The following is a 15,057-nucleotide window of genomic DNA, read 5'->3' on the forward strand; positions in this document are numbered from 1 at the left end:
GATAGATAGATGGGATACCACGGCGTTGACACGGTCACTGAGCGCGCTGGTCAAGATCTTGTCCATGGCAGCAATCACCTTGGCGTCGGACACGTGGCACGCCTTGCTCTCGAGGAGGCGTTGGAGGTAGCTGAGGCCTTCGACGCGGGGTGCCCACGCGTTCGAGTAGAGGCACCGCGCGACCTTGTCGCCAAAGCACGCTTGTACGCACAGCGCTTCGTCCTTAAACTGGTCTACACAGTACAACCATTGAACTATCGCTCGAGATGTTGTCTACGTACCTTGGACGGGCTCGGCGTACGGCAGATCCGTGTCACTCAGCTCGTCCTTCTTGTCGCTGGTCGCGAGGAGGAGGAGATTGACGTTCGGCGCGCTCGTGTCCTTGACCTTGGGCGTCCGCGTCTCCGAGAGCCGCTTGCTGTTCTGCAGCGCGGTCTTGAGGCCCTTGTTGATGTTGCCGAGGAGCGACGGCTTGACTTGGCCGACGTATTTGAGCAGGAGCGAGTCGGCAAACGACAAGATTTGATCGCCAACCTCATTCGCCGTGCCCTCGAGTCCTACGCCACTTCGTCACATCTCAGATCGAGACAAATAAGCTACCCGACGACTCGCTCGTGATCAAAATGGCTTGCACGAGCAGGTCGATGGCGGCTGTGCGCACTTTGGCATTCGAGTGCTCGAGCGTCAAGCCGCTGATCTTCATGGCGTCTTCAAAGAGGAGGCCACTGCCTTTCGAGAACCGGTACTGACTAGCGATGGCCGTCAAGAGACGAATGTAGACCAATACGTGGCGCCACCCGGCCACTTTGCTCTTTGGGAGCATCTGCGTTGTGATGTTGTGCGTCATCCTCGACGTTGCGTGCTCGCTCTTGCAAGCAAGGAAGAGAAGCGACGTGACGGCTTCGCTTGCCTCGCGCTCGTGGGCGCCGGCGGCGCGCTGCAATAGGACGTCGATGATCTCAGCGATGCGCGGATGGGCGTCGTGGTACGCGACCGAGTGAAACGACGGCGTGGCGAGGACGCTGTTGAAAGCACCTTTGAGTAGCGGCATCGAGCTCGAGAAGACTTGGGCGACCGAGTCCCGCGCAGCGAGAAGCAGGACGTCGCACGCTGCATCAAAGATGGCCGCGCTCGGCTTTTGCTGCTGCTGGACCGCAAGGACGACATCGGCCACGCCTTGCTGCCGCGTCTTCCACTCGCTCGAGCCGAGTTGACGCGCGGTCGCAGCGCCAAACGCCTTGGTAATCGCTTCCGAGATTGGCTTGCGGGTCTCGTCGTCCGACGCAGCGTCGTCGTCGGCCCCGCCGCTCGTGTCGAGCCCGTCGTCGTTGGCTTCCAACGTCCCGTGCTCCGCATACGTCGAGAGGAATGCTTGCGTGTGCCCGGACGCGAGGTCCATGGGCGTGACGCCCAAGCTATCGGTGGCGTGGAGGTCGGCGCCGGCGTCGAGCAGCACCTTGGCCACGTCCTTCCGGCTCTAATTTTGAAATGCAAACTGAGAAGGCAAAGAAGTGCGAGAGATGGACCTGGTGGCACGCGTAGTGGAGCGGCGTGACGCCGTTGATCGCCGAGCCCGCGAGGTCGGCGTTGCACTCGACTAGGAAATCGACGATCTCGACGTGGCCCTTGACGCACGCGGCTTGAAGCGGCGTAAACGCGATGTCGTAGCAGCGGTCGTCGGCGGGCTTAGCCATGTGCGCCTTGCCACTGTAGTCGGTATCGATGTCGGCGCCGTTCGAGACCATCCACTTGACGAGCGGCAAGTTGCCGCAGTCGGCGGCGTAGAACAGGGGCGTGTGGCCCTACGCATGGCGTCGATGCATTGTGGGCACGCGATGGGCAGGCGTACCCGCTTGTTGGGCTCGTTGAGGTACATGCCCGACATGAAGAGGTACTTGCACGCATTCAAGTTGCCGTTGGAGCACGCGATGTGCATGAGCGTGCTCTCGGTGCTCTCGTCGACGAGTCGATTGACATCAAACGCCTTGTCGTCGCCGGCCGAGAGCTCCTGTGGCCCGCGATCAGCGAGAGCCTCCATGGCCGACCATTGGTACCTCGATGAGGCGCTGGACCGTCCCGAGGTCGTTCGACTTGGCGGCCGCGAAGATCGTCTGCGCCAGCTCCAGCATGCTCCTGGCCCCGAAAACAACCCAACAAGCGCGACTCCCAGGCCAAGGGCCGGCCCGAAACGACTCTGTGAAACTGTAGCAGTAGTATGATTGGCTAGAAAAATAGTATTTTGGCCAATCATCGCGAGGTTGAAGTTGCTGGACCCATCCCAGCGTTTGCGCATCCAGCGGCGCGTCCATCAAATGGGGCCTCATCGTCGTCGACGAGTCGACAACGACGGCCGCTGTCGCGCGAGGCTGCAACCGAAAGCGATACCAACGGCCATCGACCGCTACCTCTGGTGCGCACCTATCGGGCGTCACCATCGCAGTGCTGACAGCATGCCATCGGGTCCTGTTGACAGCGAATGCCATGTGACATGGGTCAATGCTCCTCGCTCGACCTGCATGAGACGCCAAGCACTAGCATGTTATAGCAGTATCTTCTCAATGACCCATGCATGTGACCAGCTCACGTGGTCGACGACGCCATGTACTTGCGATCCCGCTTTGCGCAGACGCCACTGCGGTATGTAGCTGCGAGCGAGCACACTGTCATGGTCCATACCCGTGTGCTCGCCTCGCGGTTCGTGACGCCTTGCGCCATGAACGTGTGACGCCATCGGCGGCGGCGTGCTGGTTGCTTGCTCGATACGCTGGCTCCAGCGGGCAGCTCGGCTAACATGCGTCGCTGGGCTCGCTCGTGCCCGTGCGCCATGGACCGTCGTTGGCCACCGGCACCTGGCAGCGTCGACCATCAGCACCTTGTTGACGGGCAGATGCAGAGCGATCGCCATCAGGTCGCGTCGTCGCTTCGCCGGCTTGGACCACAAAAAGTTTCCGATCCTGGATGATCCGCATAGTGTATCCGGACAAGGGATTTCGCAATCGGGTGGTCATTCGTGAAATTCCATGGCCGACAAGGTGAGCACCAAGCTGAGCGCAATGGAGCTCGTGGACTCTGCGGAGAAGAAGTTTGGCCGGCGCAACCACCTGCGGGCGATCGAGGAAGAGGTGCAGAAGCGCTGGGAGGATGCCAAGGTCTTTGAGCGCAAGGTTGACCACTCGAAGAAGAAGTTCTTGGCGACGTTCCCGTTTCCGTACATGAATGGCATGATGCACATTGGCCACGGCTTTACGATCACCAAGGCCGAGTTTGCGACGCGCTACCACCGCCTCAAGGGCGAGAACGCCATGTTCCCGTTCGGCTTCCACTGCACGGGTATGCCGATCCAGGCGGCGGCCAACAAGCTCAAGGCCGAGCTCGACGAGTTTGGCTTCCCGCCGCAGTTCCCGGTCGACGCGCCGGAAACCGTGCCTGCGCCGTCGGCGGCGCCTGTCACGAACGAGTCCAAGGCCAAGGGCAAGAAGTCCAAGACGGTCGCCAAGACGGGCGGCCTTGTCCGCCAGTACGACATTCTCTCCAAGATGATCCCGGACCTCGAGCTCATCCCCAAGTTCAAGGACCCGAACTTTTGGCTCCAGTACTTCCCGCCGTACGGCCAGGAGCACTTGCGTCGCTTTGGCCTCGCCACGGACTGGCGCCGGTCGTTCATCACGACGGACGTCAACCCGTTCTACGATGCGTTCATCCGCTGGCAGCTCAACACGCTCAAGGAGCGGTCGCGCGTCAGCCGTGGCAAGCGTCCGAACGTCTACTCGCCGATCGACAAGCAGACGTGCGCGGACCACGATCGTCAATCGGGCGAAGGCGTCGGCCCGCAAGAGTACACGCTCGTGAAGCTCGAAGTGCAGGCGCCGCTGCCGGCCAAGCTCGCGTCGCTCTCGGCGTATAAGGTCTACCTCGCGCCCGCGACGCTCCGCCCGGAAACCATGTACGGCCAGACCAACTGCTTTGTCTTGCCGGACGGCGACTATGGTGCGTACCGCATCAACGAGACGGACGTCTTTATCATCAGCCGCCGCGCCGCGCGCAACCTCGCGCACCAAGAGTACTCGCGCGTATGGGGCAAGGAGGAGTGCCTCCTCGAGCTCAAGGGCTGGGACCTCCTCGGCCTGCCCCTCTCGGCGCCGCAGGCGACCTTCAAGACCGTCTACACGCTGCCGCTGCTCACGATCTCGATGGGCAAGGGTACCGGTGTCGTGACGTCGGTGCCGTCCGACTCGCCCGACGACTACGCCGCGCTCCGCGACCTCAAGCAGAAGCCGGCGATGCGCGAAAAGTACCTCCTCGCCGACCACATGGTGCTGCCGTTCGAAGTCGTCCCGATCATCGACATCCCGGGCTACGGCGAGACGGCCGCCGTCAAGCTCTGCGAGGACCTCAAGATCCAGTCGCAGAACGACAAGGAGAAGCTCGCAAAGGCCAAGGAGATCTTGTACCTCAAGGGTTTCTACGAAGGCGTCATGCTTGTCGGTAGCCAAAAGGGCCAGAAGGTGTGCGACGCCAAGGCCGGCTGCCGCCAAGAGCTCTTTGACGCCAACCTCGCGATCCCGTACTGGGAACCCGAGTCGACGGTCATGTCGCGCACCGGTGACGAGTGCGTCGTCGCGCACCTCGACCAGTGGTACCTCCTGTACGGCACGGAAGATTGGAAGCAGCGTGTCTCGGCCCACATTGAGAACCCGGCGGCGTTTGAGACGTACAACCCGATCTCGCTCGGCGAGTACCGGTCGACGCTCGAGTGGCTCAAGGAGTGGGCGCCGTGCCGCCAGTTTGGTCTTGGCACAAAGTTGCCGTGGGACACGGAGTTTGTCATCGAGTCGCTCTCCGACTCGACAATCTACATGGCGTACTACACGATCGCGCACCACCTCCAGACGAGCGTCGACGGGTCGGTGGGCGGCCCGCACGGTATCACGGCCGCCGACTTGACCAAGGAAGTGTTTGACTTTATCTTCCTCAAGGGCCCGGCCCCGACGTCGTCCAAGATCCCGCTGTCTGTGTGGACCGAGCTCCAGACAGAGTTTGAGTACTGGTACCCGGTCGACCTCCGCGTCTCGGGCAAGGACCTTATCCGCAACCACCTCACCATGTGCTTGTACAACCACGCCGAGATCTGGCGCGACGACCCGTCCAAGTGGCCGCGCTCGTTCTTCACCAACGGCCACGTCCAGGTCGATGCGCAAAAGATGTCTAAGTCGCTCGGCAACTTTCTCACGCTCGAGTACTGCTTCACCGAGTACGGCGCCGATGCAACGCGCTTTGCGTGCGCGGACGCCGGCGACTCGATGGACGATGCCAACTTTTCGCGCGACACGGCCAACATGGCGATCCTCCGCCTCACGACCGAGGAAGAGTGGATCAAGAAGACGATCGAAGAGAAGGCGACGCTCCGTGTCGGTGCGCTCAACTTCAACGACCGCATGTTCCACGCGCAGATGGACGACATCATCACGCGGACGGCAGCGCACTTTGACGCGATGCAGTGGCGCGACGGCTTCCAGGCGAGCTTTTTCGAGCTCCAGATCGCGCGCGACTCGTACCGTGACGTGTGCACGCGCGGTGGCTTTGGCGTGCACAAGGACGTCGTCTTCCGCTTCATCGAAGCGCAGACGATCATGCTCGCGCCGATTTGCCCGCACATTTGCGAGCATTTCTGGACGCTCTTCGGCAAGCCAGGCTTTGTCGCCGACGCGCTGTGGCCGACGGCGGCGCCGCTCGACTACAACCTCCTCCGCGCCGGCGATTTCTTGTCCAAGTCGCTCAAGCACTTTCGCGATGCGGTGCTCAAGGGCGCGGTCGCCAAGAAGGGCGCCAAGGCGCCCGTGGCCAAGCCGACGCACGCGCACGTGTACCTTGCGGAAGCCTTCCCGCTCTGGCAGCAGACGGTCCTGCGCTTCATGGCGACGCTCATCGACGGCAAGACGTTCCCGAAGGACTTTATGGGCCAACTCAAGACGCTCGTGTCCGGGGACGCCGAGCTCAAGAAGCTCACGAAGAACGTGATGCAGTTTGCGGCGTTCGTCAAGGCCGACGCCGAGCTGCGTGGCATCGATGCGCTCGAGCTCAAGATGCCTTTCGACCAAAAGGCTGTCCTTGAGACCAACAAGATGTACATTGTCAAGTCGCTCGAACTCGACGACATGAGCTTCCACTACGTCGACGGCGCCTCCAATATCGACGGCGCGGACGCCAAGAAGATGGAAGTCGCGGCCCCCGGCAAGCCCAGCATCTTCCTCTACTAAGCGACCTTCGGTGACCTTGGTCCTAATCACCAGCAAAAACTACATTTTTCACATTGAGATTGCTCTTTGAAGATAGCCGGGCCAGCGCCTCTTGACGACGTGCGCTGAGAGGAAACGCAGACGAGAGACGTTGGATACAGTGGATCGCCACTGGATAGCAGAGTTGGATCGTGGATAGCTGACAGTTGGAGACAGACATCACTACCAGAGACGCGGGACCAAGGTCGCGCGGTGGAGGGTCTTGGCCGCCGGGAACGTCGCTTGGTACCATGCAGCAGCGCGAGCAGCGCTAATGGCTTGGTTGACGGTGACCCAAGACGCAAGGGCGACGACGTTCACGTTGCGGCCGCTGGTGACGAGCACGAACGACGCGTAAATAAGAATCTCGGCCAAGTAGAGCGGACTCCACGTGTGATCAAACCAGTCGCCGAACGGGAGCCCGTACGCGCCTTGGTTCGTGCGCTTGAGGTTCGTCAGAAGGCCATTGCAGCGCATCTGGTGGGCGCTCGCATAGAGAAAGAGGCCAACGCCCGCGAGCATATAGCCGAAGTACGACGTCTCGTCGTCGCGCGCCGACGCAGCCGGGTCCAAGACGACCGAGAGCGACACGAGAACGTAGTGCCCGACGCCAAGAAGACATGCTACGAGGCCATCAACGTCAGCGCGTGCATGGACGACGTACCCGACGCGTGCATGGTAGACGCACCAAAGTCCGTCATGGCCCAGCTCTCCATCATGCGGCGGAAGAGGTGGCATTGCAGCACGAGCAGCACGAGCAGCGTCGAGCCATTGATGGTCGAGAGATGCGGCGGCAAGAAAGGCGATAGGGCCGTCGGCGGGTGCCACGCGCAGAGAAGAACGAGCCCGTTCCAGAGCCAACCGATCAGGTAGAAGACGCCAAAGTAGCCCTTCCACACCTACGCCATGAGCGTGAGCGAGGCCATTGGCGGGATACGGCGGGACCTGCCACGACGAAGCGGTGTTGGCGAAGCGGCCGTGCAGCGAGAGCGCATGCAACGGCGGGAGCACGAGGCTCGCGAGGGCCGTGGCACTCAGCGTGAACCAGATACCGCGCAAGATACTGCTGGCGACCGTGGGGTCCCGCCACGCGGCCGCGCCGAGCGTCATCATCGTGTCCATGGTCGTTGCCTTTCGAAAGGCCAAGTGGCTGCGTGTTGTGATTGGTGGACTGTATCCGGATAATCCGGATAACGCACAGGATACCACCGCCAACCCAGATTTTGATATCCATCGTCGACAACGTATCCAGCGCTCGGGCGAGATATGGTTTTGGTTCGTAAAATTTGGTCAACGAGACCGAAGTAGAGCCAACAACGGCTAAACTACAATTCGACTGGATATTGTACTGGATGTTTCAATATATATTGTAGAGCGTGAAAAACCACGCAAAACGATATGCTCACTCAACACGGGACATGGCTGTCTGGCAGTCGAGGCGACTAGAAAAGGCTGTTGGTAACGCTTTCCTGACGTCGTTGCCGCCGAAATGAAGCGACCTCCGTCATCGTGAAGCGAGTACCTGGGTGGGAAGGTACCATTCCCTCCACTGCCGATTACCGAAAAGAGCCAAAACGTAGCTGCCGGGCGTCAACTTGGACTTCGTTTGCTCAAAATTGGCTCAAAATATATATTGGCGCCAAATATTTCAGCGCCATGGGCCACGTGCCGTAGGACACTTGCGCGCGCTCGTTCTGAACACAGAGAGCTACGGCGGCGTCTGCCCCAGTAATCCTAGCGGGCGATGCCATGTGCCGATGACAAAGATTTTGGCCGCCGCAATCATTGCTAATTCCTACTACGAGCGACGCAATTCCGTCGTATGCTACGTTTTAACGTAGGAATTAGGCTAATTCGTGGCACGCGCGTGACTCACACGGTGTGCGTAGAGCGGAGGCGCCGTATCCGGTCGTTGCCACGTTATCCGGTGGATTTGATGTGCAACACGGCCGCGCCTCACTCTACAACCAGCGCCAGTATGACCAAGCCGACGACCGACCTCCACAAGCCCGAGATCATTGCGCCCGAGTGGCTGCACCCTGTCGTTGACCTCAGCGCTGTCATGGCCGACCCATGTAGCTACGAGAAGACGTCGATCAACATGCTGCTGGAGCGCATCAACGGCTACGGCCTCGGCGGCTGGCACGTGGGCCCGTCCAAGGACGGCATCCAGGTGCACCACGGTGACATCAAGAACTGCGAGTGGCCGGCGATGCGGACCACAGGCGTCGTTCACGCGTCACCAGAGCGTGTCGTCGCCATTCTCACCGACATTGGCGCGGCGCCGCAGCTCGACAAGTTTACCAAGTCGGCCAAGATCGTCGAGCAGCTGAGCCCGACCATGGAGCTCCGGTACTTCGAAACGATTGGCGTGCTCTTTGTCGCTCCGCGTGACTTTTGCTCGACGACGACCGTGCAGACACTGCATGACGGTCGCCTCGTCATTGCGTCCCGGTCCGTCACGACCGACAAGTGCCCCACCAAATCGGGCTACGTGCGCGCCCAAGCGCTGCTCTCGGGCTACATTGTGTCGCGCCGCGACGACGGCCATAGCGACGTGACGATGTTTGCGAACGTGGACTTTGGCGGCTACATGCCGGGCCCGGTCATCAAGATGGTCGGACTCTCGGCGCCGATCAAGATCTTCCAGACGCTCCGCACGCTCGCAGCCGCTTCGTAGAGATGAATGAGTGTCGTAGGGTTGTGATAGAATAAGTATATAAAATGAATTGAAATTGTACTAGAGCCAAAGAGGACCGTAACCAATCTTTTATGTTGTAGCTATACTGTGTGCAACGAAGACGCGAGGTCACACGACCAGCATCAATGACGAGACGAACATAGCGCCCCAAAAGTCGGTCGACGGACGCTACTGCTGCAAAGACACTGCTGCAAAGACGATGCAGTCTACATCAGTCTACATGTCGTCACGGTCCGCGGGCCTTTGGCCCGCAACGGACGCCAAACTCTCGTCTTACGGACCAGCAAGAGTCTCGTCCACCTCGAGCTCTATTCTACCAATATCGGCCATACTGCACCTCGCGCCGCCGCCTGCGCAGCCACGGCCCGGTGGGCGACTGAAGAAGAAGAGCAGTCTCTACATATGCGACGTCTTTGTGATGAAGATAACGCGAAACACGTTTATATATCTACTGATTAGGCTTGACCTGTGAACACGCTACATCATTTTAGCAAATGCATGAGGACGACCTTCCTCACGCCTGTTTGAACAATAAGCCTCGGCTTCACAAGCCTCCATGCTCGCGCGTAGAGCACCACACCCCACCGCACTGTGCATCCCAGAGGACAAACGCAGCTTTTATGTTAGTACTACTACACAGTGATGGGCAACGTCAACGACACCCACTCGGTCCGGGGCACGAAGAGGTCGAGGATACGCCCGAGGCCGTCGGCGTCCGCTCGCTGGAACCCGTTCTTGTGCGGACAGTCCAAGTCGAGGACACCGAGGACGACTCCGTTGTGCACGATCGGCAGCACAATCTCCGACTGCGACGCGTCATCACACGCAATGTGGCCCGGGAAGAGGTGCACATCCGGAATGCGCTACATCGCTCTCAGTCGCCACGTCGAGTTTGCGAGCCACCAGTACCTGGATCACGCGGGTCGAGGCAGCCGCGCCACACACGCCGCTGTGAAACTTGATGCGCTTACACGCAGGCTTGCCCTGGAACGGTCCGAGCACGAGCAGCCGCGCGTCGAGGTCTGTCGGCGACGCACTCGGCGACGCACTCGTCGGTCGGTTAAAGTAGAAACCCGACCAGTTGATCGGGCGCCCGACAGCGTAAAACGCATGCCAGATCGCGGCGGCGACGTTGGCCGTGTTGGCGATAAAGTCGGACTCGCCCTTGGTGTACTTGTCGACGATGGCGTGCAGCGCGTCATAGTCGACGGCAGGCAGCGTGTCCGCCGGGTCGGTGACGCTCACGGCGCCGTTCCAGCCCACGTGGCGCACCACCTTTTTGGACGTCTAGTGCAGTAGTATCGTTAGAGACATGCTAACGTTAAAATGGGATCGCACCGCATCGTCGTCGGCCGCCTTGAAACCATCGAGCAGCTCGCCGTTGGCGTACACCTGCAAGTACGGGAGCTCGCCGACGCCAAGGTCCATGACGTCGTCGTCGTCCATGCCGTCGACGTTGGCATAATACGCTGCCTACGAAGCGAATAAGATTGCGCATGCGAGAGATGCGGGCGTACGATGTCGCTGCGGCCGGCGAGGAGCGCTTCGTTGGCCGCCACGACCTTCTTGGTCTTGACTGCGCACCACGATGCGCCAAAGAGCACGAGCACGGGCGTTTTGGCGGCAGCGATGGACGCGGCGACCGGCGCCCACTCGTCGACGGTCGTGAGGTAGCTGCTGTTGCCGGCCATTTTGAAAATGACCGGATACGGGGCGGGACAGGCCGCAACAGATGGCAGTGTTACCGTGCCCACTGCGACGCGCACCACTTGGCACGAAACGAACGTTCGGGATTGATGCCTAGAATGACGTGGCAGCACCACCGCCGTCCATGGACGTCCCTGATCGTCGGATGAGATTGCACTTGACTGCCAGCCATGCCAGACTGGCGACGACACTGGGCTGCCAATACCGCAACAAGAACGACCTCGTCATCGTCGCCGCGTAGCATCAGCTGAAGTGTACCTCCAGACCCGATGCGACCGTGAGGACACGAGCCAGTGAGCTATACGCCGCGGCAACACGTCCCTTGTTGGCGGTCAAGCGGTTGCTCGCAGCGAAGGCACAGTACATTACGTCTATTTCATTGAATCTTGGTCTCTTAGCGTTTAAGAGGACGCACGCGCGCCGCCGCGCATGCCTTGCGCACCCGTTGCCCGTGAGAAGCCGCCAGAAGTCCCGCTGCGCGGATACCGCGTCGACCGACCGCGCTTGGCTGCATATGCCTGCGCCTTGGCGTTGTCATGCGTCGTCGGCGTGGGCGGTCGCGCCGCCGTGGCCCCCGTCGAGGCCGACGTCGGCGAACGAAAGAACGGCGTGCCAAAGTACGTGCCCCAGCTCTCCTTTCGGACTGCGTCCGCGTCGTCCTTGTACAAGCTGTGCAAGAGAGCGTTTTGCGCCGGCGAGAGTTCGGGGAGCGTGCTTTTCGAGAGGCGCGGGCCGTCGATGCAGTGCGGCACGAAGCAGCTATTGTCGTTCGTCGTTGCGCCAATGTCTTCGCGCACGCAAAAGCCTGCCGGGGCACCGTGGACGACCCACGACCCCAACACGATCTTTCGTAGTGCAAAGCTCGACGTCGCGTGGTAGGCTTGGTACACCGGGGCACCCATGTCGAGGTCGACGACGCCGTCATGGCCTTCGGTCGGCAGCATCGATGCCTTGTCGGCCGCATCGAGAAACTCGGCTTTGCTTTTGTAGCGTCCCGAGTAGAGAATGCCGGCGCCCTCCCGGCCGTACTTGGGCTTGGCGACAATGTTGCCAGGGATCTTATTGTCGAGGATGTCGTCCCGATCGTACGTTGCGGGGAGCAAGTTGGGGTGGTCCGGGAACATCTCCCAGAGGAGCGCGAGCAGCGCCTTGTTGCCAAGGAGGAGCTTCCACGCCGGCTCGAGGAGCCGCTTGTTTCCGCCCGGCGTATCGACAAAGAGGTCGTCGCCCAATGACTCGGAAGCGAGCCACTCGTACGGATACAGCTTCCAGAGATGCTCGATGCGCGCTTTTGTGCCATCGACGATGTGGCCGTCACCATCGACCGACACGCTGCTGATCGGGACAACGTCGGCATTGAGCCCCGCGATCAGCGCCATGCGGTGCATGAACGCGACGTGTTCAATCTCTTCGATCGTCGCGTTCGTGCCAGCGAGATGCACATGAGCGCCCTTGGGTACGACCTTGGTCCACGCCGCCTTGAGCCGGTCCTCGATTTCGTTGAAGCACCACTGCTTCGAGTCGGCAAGCACGTGCGACTGCCACAAGCGCTGGCCGACGGCCGTCTCGACGAGAACAGTGGGCGTGTCGGCGTTGTACTCGAGGAGCTTGGGAGGGCCGGTGCCGTCCCAGCTAAAGTCAAAGCGCCCGAGGAGGTCCGGGTCCCGCCGCGCCCACGAGTCGCGCACTGCTTGGCGCAAGTTGAACGGAATCTCAAAGACATCGAGGAGCGCGTCCGAGGCGACGATGCGGTCGACAGCTTGGAGGCACATGGCGTGGAGCTCGTACGTGGCATTGCGCAGCGCTTGAGCGTCCGTACTCGTCATGGTGTACGCGGCCTCGTCGTTCCAGTACGGCTGCTCGTAGTAGCGCGTCTCATCCTCTTCGATCCACGTGACGCCGGCCAGCGATGCGTGGCGCACCCCGTTGGCTTCGAGGACGCTAAGCGGTAGCCGCTTGGACTGCGGCACGCGCTGAAGCGAGCTGTGGGGCACTGAGCGCGGCGCACGGTCGGCGTGGCTCTTCTTGTGGCACTGAGAGGCGTCGGTGATGCGAATCATCTGGAACTCGTTGGCCTCTTTGGTGTCGTAGTAGTAGATGACGCCGCAGACTGCGACACCGACGGCCGCAATACCCATCAAGGACGCCGGGTCCAAGTCCGGGTCGGAGGCTATGTGCCGCCGGTACATGAACCGGCGCACGCCAAGAAGCGGCTGCTGCGCGCGGCGAGGCCGCAAGAGGCGCGAGGTCGGGCGTACGAGGAGGCGCTGCATGCCAAAATAGAAAGTGCAAAGTCGAAACGATGGTGTGTGTCTGATTGTGGAGGAGTGATGGTCGAAGAACGTGCGACACATTGTATAGGGTCGCTAAATGGGTTAAATCGAATTTAACGTCTCTGGAGCGGCGCTGCTTCCTGCCTCCAAGAGCAAGAGCAAGAGCGCTGGAAGTGGGACAAAAGACTATGGGTAAATGCGGCAACTAAAGATTTCGAAAACGTACTTTCGGTCTAGTTGGACCTCGTGACTGATGCACAAGATGCCAACCGTGCGGCTGCCGAGTGAACCGGATGACCTTCCGGTTGGCATGAATCGAGTGGCGCAAGGCCTGGTCGTTCAGTCTACCCAGCGCAAGGATCAATGAATTGCGGCCCTCTTGCTGGTGCAAGCAGACACACGACATGGGACTACCTCAGAGATTCATGTACGAGAGACTTGACCTCAACACGAGAAAGTCGTGGCATATCCGCCACATGCCCTTTTTGAATCCGTGTGAGCTGTTTTGGGATGAAGGAGCTGCAAACGGCAAGGAGCTACACTGTACTATAGTCAGAAAGCGGGGCTCTCTCTGGGACTTGAACCCGAATCTACGTGGTGCTAAACCTATGTCGAAACCGCTAGACAATAAGAAGTCGACAAGAGCACCGCATTTTGACCGAAATGACGCCATCAATTCTTGGATGCGCGTTCAGCGACGTACGACGCAGCACGTGTCCGTGGCCGAGTCGACGCTCTGGACGTGTTTGCTACAATTGTATGGCCCGTACTCGCCGAGCGTTTTTGTGTACTTAGCGCTGTTAATACTTGTGCAAGCCAATTCCAAAAAGCAACTGCAGTCGATCAACGACGGCGCTTCCCTTTGCGCGTCGAAGCCTTCTCGAGTAGCCAAGAGGCTAAACCTCGCTTTTGATTTGTTGCTGCTGATGCCAGCTGGTGGTCGACCGAATCGCAAGGAAGGAATTATGGTCTGCTACGTTGTCGCCGACCATTTCCCCACATTTCACTTTTCAAATTTCTCTCATGCGTCGACTGCTACTGCTGCTGCTTCTCGTCTCGGCCGTGTATGCTGCCGACGTCTCGACCACAGCGCCGATCGTATCGGCTTGCCAAGTCTGTGCCTCGACGGGTCGGTGCCTCAACGCCGGTCCCAACGGCGATGCCGGCAAGTACTGCGGCGTGCTTCTCGACAAGGCGGCGCTGACATCCCAAGCGTGCTGCTGCTCGGTCGCGCAGATTTGCCCGACGCCGAGCCAAGGCGCCGTGTGCGACTGCGCCGGCGTCAAGACGGCACCGCCCGAGAAGGCCTCGTACAACTACACGTGGGTCATTATCGTCGCGACGATCGTGGGCCCGTTTGTTCTGTATGGCCTTTGCTGCTGCGGCATCGGATGTATCAACGTGTGCAGTGACTGTTGCGCGAACCGCCAGCAGCGCAAGGCCGCCAAGCAACGCGAGCGAGCGGCGCGACAGCGCGAACGCGACGCGCAAGCCGCGCAGGAGCGGGCCGAGGCTGCGATGCCCCAAGCCGTGATCGTCTCCGAGATCCCCGCGCCCACCGCCATGTACGTAGCTCAAGCGACGCCCGTGTACGCTGGCGCTTCGAAGTAACCGGACGATTTTACAACTGTATTTAAGGACAACAAGACTATCAAACAGCACTACTACCAGGTCTTTGCATTGGCGCAGTGTGCACGAGCAGGTCGAAGTTGGTGATGTTTCGGCTCTTGGTCGAGTTAATCTTTCGATTCGCGACACGATCGAGTTTCTTTGCCGCCCAAACGAAGCCGTACGTACGGCTGCACTGTAGGGCAAGACAGAGCACGATACCGAGACGCACGCAAGATCGCAGTACGTGGCAATGGCGGGACAAACGTCTTTGACGCGGCCGCTGCCGATCAACGACGGCGTTTTCCTTTGTGCATCGAAGCGTGTCGTCTCTTCTCGAGTAGCCCAAGTGGCTCAAAATCGCTTTTTGATTTGTTGCTGGTCGTCTACTAGTACCAGATGGTGGACCGAATCACGAGGGTTGTCATCGCACAATCACTTTCAATTCACACTATCATGCGTCAACTGCTACTGCTACTGCTTCTCGTCTCGG

At 60.2% G+C, this 15,057-nt stretch overlaps 7 protein-coding genes across 7 annotated transcripts in view; 3 read left to right on the forward strand and 4 right to left on the reverse strand.

The window, feature by feature from the left end:
- Positions 1-2,183, reverse strand: part of SDRG_06948 (hypothetical protein) — a 5,436-nt gene extending 3,253 nt beyond the window's left edge. Inside the window, exons 1-6 of the mRNA XM_008612761.1 lie at positions 2,055-2,183; positions 1,850-2,008; positions 1,527-1,802; positions 601-1,477; positions 282-557; positions 19-233 (exon numbers count right to left, since the gene is read on the reverse strand). Of these exons, the coding sequence (XP_008610983.1) occupies positions 19-233; positions 282-557; positions 601-1,477; positions 1,527-1,802; positions 1,850-2,008; positions 2,055-2,129 (1,878 nt within the window). The 5' untranslated portion in view covers positions 2,130-2,183. The remainder of the gene's footprint in view (positions 1-18; positions 234-281; positions 558-600; positions 1,478-1,526; positions 1,803-1,849; positions 2,009-2,054) is intronic.
- Positions 2,184-3,011: 828 nt separating this feature from the next.
- On the forward strand, positions 3,012-6,316 carry SDRG_06949 (leucyl-tRNA synthetase). Its single transcript, XM_008612762.1, has one exon. It carries the CDS (start codon positions 3,021-3,023, stop codon positions 6,255-6,257), a length of 3,237 nt encoding a protein of 1,078 aa, XP_008610984.1. The 5' UTR covers positions 3,012-3,020; the 3' UTR covers positions 6,258-6,316.
- Positions 6,284-7,412, reverse strand: SDRG_06950 (hypothetical protein). The gene is made up of 3 exons (XM_008612763.1): positions 7,221-7,412; positions 6,940-7,174; positions 6,284-6,898 (listed from the first exon to the last, which is right to left on the reverse strand). The coding sequence occupies exons 1-3, from the start codon at positions 7,395-7,397 to the stop codon at positions 6,459-6,461; spliced, it is 852 nt and encodes a 283-aa protein (XP_008610985.1). The 5' UTR covers positions 7,398-7,412; the 3' UTR covers positions 6,284-6,458.
- An 830-nt stretch (positions 7,413-8,242) lies between these two features.
- Positions 8,243-9,039, forward strand: SDRG_06951 (hypothetical protein). Its single transcript, XM_008612764.1, has one exon. It carries the CDS (start codon positions 8,254-8,256, stop codon positions 8,953-8,955), a length of 702 nt encoding a protein of 233 aa, XP_008610986.1. The 5' UTR covers positions 8,243-8,253; the 3' UTR covers positions 8,956-9,039.
- Positions 9,040-9,397: 358 nt separating this feature from the next.
- SDRG_06952 (hypothetical protein) lies at positions 9,398-10,734 on the reverse strand. The gene is made up of 4 exons (XM_008612765.1): positions 10,494-10,734; positions 10,315-10,449; positions 9,886-10,263; positions 9,398-9,839 (listed from the first exon to the last, which is right to left on the reverse strand). The coding sequence occupies exons 1-4, from the start codon at positions 10,665-10,667 to the stop codon at positions 9,609-9,611; spliced, it is 918 nt and encodes a 305-aa protein (XP_008610987.1). The 5' UTR covers positions 10,668-10,734; the 3' UTR covers positions 9,398-9,608.
- A 275-nt stretch (positions 10,735-11,009) lies between these two features.
- On the reverse strand, positions 11,010-12,962 carry SDRG_06953 (hypothetical protein). The gene has a single exon (XM_008612766.1). It carries the CDS (start codon positions 12,954-12,956, stop codon positions 11,085-11,087), a length of 1,872 nt encoding a protein of 623 aa, XP_008610988.1. The 5' UTR covers positions 12,957-12,962; the 3' UTR covers positions 11,010-11,084.
- A 1,017-nt stretch (positions 12,963-13,979) lies between these two features.
- On the forward strand, positions 13,980-14,567 carry SDRG_06954 (hypothetical protein; the record flags this gene model as incomplete). The annotated part of the gene is made up of 2 exons (XM_008612767.1): positions 13,980-14,320; positions 14,366-14,567. 2 exons carry the CDS (start codon positions 13,980-13,982, stop codon positions 14,565-14,567), a joined length of 543 nt encoding a protein of 180 aa, XP_008610989.1.
- Positions 14,568-15,057: the final 490 nt, after the last annotated feature.

Source organism: Saprolegnia diclina, assembly GCF_000281045.1.
Source record: "Saprolegnia diclina VS20 unplaced genomic scaffold supercont1.19, whole genome shotgun sequence".
In the NCBI taxonomy this organism is placed as follows: Eukaryota; Oomycota; class Saprolegniomycetes; order Saprolegniales; family Saprolegniaceae; genus Saprolegnia; species Saprolegnia diclina.